General features: G+C 42.0%; 1 protein-coding gene across 1 annotated transcript; it reads right to left on the bottom strand.

Annotated features, from left to right (window-relative positions):
- Window positions 1-1,681: 1,681 nt before the first annotated feature.
- LOC134291598 (uncharacterized) lies at window positions 1,682-3,350 on the bottom strand. Its single transcript, XM_062859548.1, has 2 exons — window positions 3,110-3,350; window positions 1,682-3,044 (listed from the first exon to the last, which is right to left on the bottom strand). Exons 1-2 carry the CDS (start codon window positions 3,342-3,344, stop codon window positions 2,644-2,646), a joined length of 636 nt encoding a protein of 211 aa, XP_062715532.1. The 5' UTR covers window positions 3,345-3,350; the 3' UTR covers window positions 1,682-2,643.
- Between the last annotated feature and the right edge of the window lie 1,128 nt (window positions 3,351-4,478).

Raw genomic sequence — 4,478 nt, forward strand, 5'->3', positions numbered from 1 at the left:
TTTGGCAGTAAACCTCAACCGATTTTAATGACCGACGGTTCATTCGACGCGGAATCTGGTCCCATTGTTTCCTATTGAAAATGGTTCGGAACGGTCCAGCCGTTCCGGAGTTATGGCCATTTAGGTGTTCCGGACCGGTACCCCAAGAAGGTGCCAGATATGACAATGCTACAACCCTATGCATGCGACACATAAAACCGCGGCATTTTCCATAACCTGATGAACGGTATGCAGGAAAATACTCTCAGACCATATCTGAACCGGTAGTGTTCCAGAACCGGTTCCGGGTGTCCCGCCGGAAGTGGCCAAATGAAAAAGTGAACCAAATCCATGCATGCGACACATCAAATAGCGGCTTTTTCGATAACCTGATTAACGGTATGCAGGAAAATAGTCTCAGACCATATCTGAACCGGTAGTATTCCAGAACCGGTTCCGGGTGTCCCGCCGGAAGTGGCCAAATATTAAAGTGGAGCAAACCTATGCACGCAACACATCAAATCGCGGCTTTCTCGATTTACGGTTAACAAGAAAATAGGCTCACACCACATTAGAAACTACAGGTAGTGTTCCGGAACCGGTTCCGAGTGTCGCGCCGGAATTGGCCAAATACAAAAGTGAACCAAACCCATGCATGCGACACACCAAATTGCGGCTTTTCTGATAACCTGATGAACGGTAAGCAGGAAAAGAGTCTTAGACCATATCTGAACCGGTGGTGTTCCGGAACCGATTCCGAGTGTCCCGCCGGAAGTGGCCAAATACATAAGTGAACCAAAGTAATGCATGCAACACATCAAATTGCGGCTTTTTCGAAAACCCGATGAACGATTAGCAAGAAAGTAGAACCAGACTACATTAGAAACTACCGGTAGTGTTCCGGGATCGGTTGCAACTGTCCCGCCGGAAGTGGTCAAATGTAAAAGCGAACCAAACCCATGTATGTGACACATCAAATCGCAGCTTTTTAGGTAATCTGATGAACGGTTAACAAAAAAAAAATCTCAGACCACATTAGGGAAAACCAGTAGTGTTCCAGAACTGATTCCGGGTGTCCCGCCGGAAGTGGACGAATGGGGAAGGAAACTAAACACATGCGTGCGGCTCATTAAATACCGGCTTTTTCGATAACCTGAAGAACGATCAGCAAGAAAATAGTCTTAGATCACATTAGAGACTACCGGTAGTGTTCCAGAACCGGTTCCGGGTGTCTTGCTGGAATTGGTAAAATGTAAAAATGATCCAAACCCATGCATGTGACACATCAATTCGTGGCTTTCTAGGAAATCGAAAGAACAGTTAGAGGAAACTAGTTAGGACAATTGGTACTGTCCTGGTTCCAGATGTCTCGCCGTAAGTGGTAAAATGTAAAATTGAACCAAACTCATGCATTCGGTGCATCAAATCACGGCCTTTTCGATTACCTGATGAACGGTTAGTAAGAAAATAGGCACAGAATACATAAGTTACTACCGGTAGTGTTTGTGGTTCCGGCTGTCCCGCCGGAAGTGGCCATATACAAAAGTTAATCAAACTAATGCATGCAACACGTCAAATCGCGGCTTTTTTGATAACCTGATTACCGGTTAGCAAGAAAATAGGCTCAAACCACATTAGAGACTACCAGCAGTATTACAGAACCAACTTTGGGTGCTTTGCCGGAACTACGAAAGTGAGCAAAATCATAGCAAGCGATAGATATGTGTAACTGTTCTCTTCATCATGACAAAACTAAAGTGATCTCAGAACTCATCAAATCACACCATTTCAGATTCCTACTCATCCTTACAGTCAACGTTGTATGGGAAAATTAAAATTTAATCGCAACAACCCTGAACATTTTTTTTCAATCCCCTTTTGCGTCTAAAGTTACTACACAAAATTCTGACGTGACTGGTTGCGCCCTCGCGCTCTGTAATGTGGTTGAAATTTTATTGGGATTTAGTTTGGGAAATTTCACTTGCTTGCATTTTTTTTGTTCAATTTTACATGGATCTTGTAATCAGCGATAATAAAATATAGCCTGAAGTGTACAGAAAAAACTTTGTCGACGAACCCAAAGTGATCTGTGGTTGTGAAAAAGGATATATCTTAGCTTGTAATCATCGTCTACATATTGATTGGCCTCCAATGACAGTGAAGGTGGTCAAGCAGTCAACTGAGAGCTCTGATATTTTTAAGCTCTGCCTATACGTTGACCATAACGTCGGAATATGCGTCATCAATAAGTTTTTCTATTCGATAATGGCTTTGATAAAATTATTGCTTTTCTCAATAAAGTATTCTCAGGATTCAGGAACACTTTGGCTTAGGTCGACATCATCAGTACATATTCGACGAGAAAGGCGCTATCACCACTAGGTGGATTAATCAAGGTTTCCAATTTATATGTTTGATTTCATACGTAGCACTTCATTTCTAGGCATACGAAAATCTTCTACCTCCCAATTAAATATTTTCTTTTCATAAATAACTCCTGGTCTAAAACACTTGTTGATCAAAATGTATCTATATTGATAAAGCAGCAATCAATCACATTTTATAATGCCGTCTAGCTATAAAGTACATCAGCGTTATGGTCCGTTACAAAAGCACATCCAGAGCAGCTCAACCGCTAAAAAGCTCTCCCCCCATCATATCGCATCACTTGGTTTCATCGAGGTCGTTATTCCAAAAGCCCACATCTTCGTCGCTTTTTAGCTTTCCACGAATCGCTTCGCACCGTTCGGAATCGTCTTGCAGCTCCTCCGGACAGGCCAGCGTAAAGTGTCTCCACAGGCAGTAGGAAAATTCGAATCCCTCCGGGTTGCATTTGCCCTCCTCGGTGGGGTGCTTCTCGTGTTCCTCCTCGGCATGGTCGAAGCATTGCTTTATGAAGTCATCCAACAGCGGAACCTTCCACTCGGCAACACTGAAGTGATCTTTCACTGCCTTGGCCAGATCTTCGTGCAATAGGTCACCGGTTTCGTCTGCCAGTTCATGCTTCTTGGCGATGCACTCCACCAAGCAAACTAGATTTTCACGGTTCTTCACTAGCTCCTCTTCTGTACGGAATTTAAAATTCTTTGAAATCACAAAACATCGAACACAGATCAACACCAAAACCTACCGGACATCTCGTTCAGCCCCAACTCTTCGGCGCATGTACGTCTCACAGCGACCACCTTCTCGTGGTTGATGGAATCCTCGAAACCATCGTTGCAACATCGAACCGAAGGACTACGACGGAAGCGATGGAAAACCGGGACGAACGCCTGGCTGGTACCGATGGCAACCGCAGCCACTACGGCCACCAGAAAAAGTTTGTTCATTTTGAGGTATTTGCTATAGACAACTAATCCCATGAGATGTTCCTCTGGAAGCTTATATAGGGGGAGAAGCACTCGTAAGATTTCCCTTAGGTTGCCGAGATATCAATCGGAGGAAATTCTTAAATTACACTACGGCAGATAATCGGTGAGCAATTGTTTGTCACAATGCATCGTTTACGGTGCAATTATACCTAACCGCGTACTTAAAGCGTTGATTAGGGCGCAATGCTTGGGGAAAGCGTGCGACATCTTTGCACACGGAAATCGTATGAAATTCCCTATTTGCTGCATACGCCTAGACATTATAAATAGAATAACATTCAGTTCTATATATTTATGTTTGTCTTAGTCAACGTATGTTTTGAGGTTATTGAAAACAAAACCTTTTACGGGAAAATGTTTCGCGATCTATTGCCAAGTAAAAGAACCTATTGCACTAGTTTACAAAATATAACGAAAGTCGTGAACTTCTGTCAACGACCGAAGTTTTTTAAGTACAATTAAGTGCTGAATTCGAAACCGTGCTTCAAAATATTTTAAGTAGAACAGCTTTTGAGTTTTACCCTAGTAACATTTTTATGACCTATAAGTTTTGAAAACCGCCATAAAACCTAATTTTGGTTTTATGATGGTTCTAAGAACCTCTTCTAATCTTTTTGACTGAAAAATGTTACTTGGGTAGTTCAATATTGAGTTCTACAATTTTTTTAAACATGAAATTCAAATACCTTGCGTTTTGTTCAATTATCTATATAAATAAAAATGGAATGGTGTTTGTATGTCACGAAAAGGCTCGGGAACGGGTCACCAGATCGACATGATTCTTTCACTGTTGCATTCCGCCAGGCCTCCGACGTGTTCGTACGAAAAAATAATTGGAAAAAGTGACCGGGAAGGCAAGAAAAACGGGAAAATCTGAAATTCCATTTTGAGGGGCATTTCTTCGTGGAACCAGATGTCAAAAAACAGAGTAGGCAGGCAGGACGACGTTTGCCGGGGCTGCTAGTTATATATATAAATATACCTTTCGATCTTCGGAATGCAGGTGCTGCATCAGATTGAAGAAATTCAAGATATTGGCTAGTTTAAGGGACGATTACCCTAGCAATTACCTTAAATTTTAGAAAAAAATTTAGATTTAGAGAAAATTTAGAAAAGTATATTTTG

Source organism: Aedes albopictus, chromosome 3 (genome assembly GCF_035046485.1).
Source record: "Aedes albopictus strain Foshan chromosome 3, AalbF5, whole genome shotgun sequence".
Classification (NCBI taxonomy): Eukaryota; Metazoa; Arthropoda; class Insecta; order Diptera; family Culicidae; genus Aedes; species Aedes albopictus.

Coding starts and splice junctions, on each gene's coding strand:
- LOC134291598 (XM_062859548.1), bottom strand. CDS start 3,344: ATGGGATTAGTTGTCTATAGCAAATACCTCAAAATGAACAAACTTTTT. Junction 3,045..3,109: donor GGGGCTGAACGAGATGTCCG/GTAGGTTTTGGT, acceptor AATTCCGTACAG/AAGAGGAGCTAGTGAAGAAC.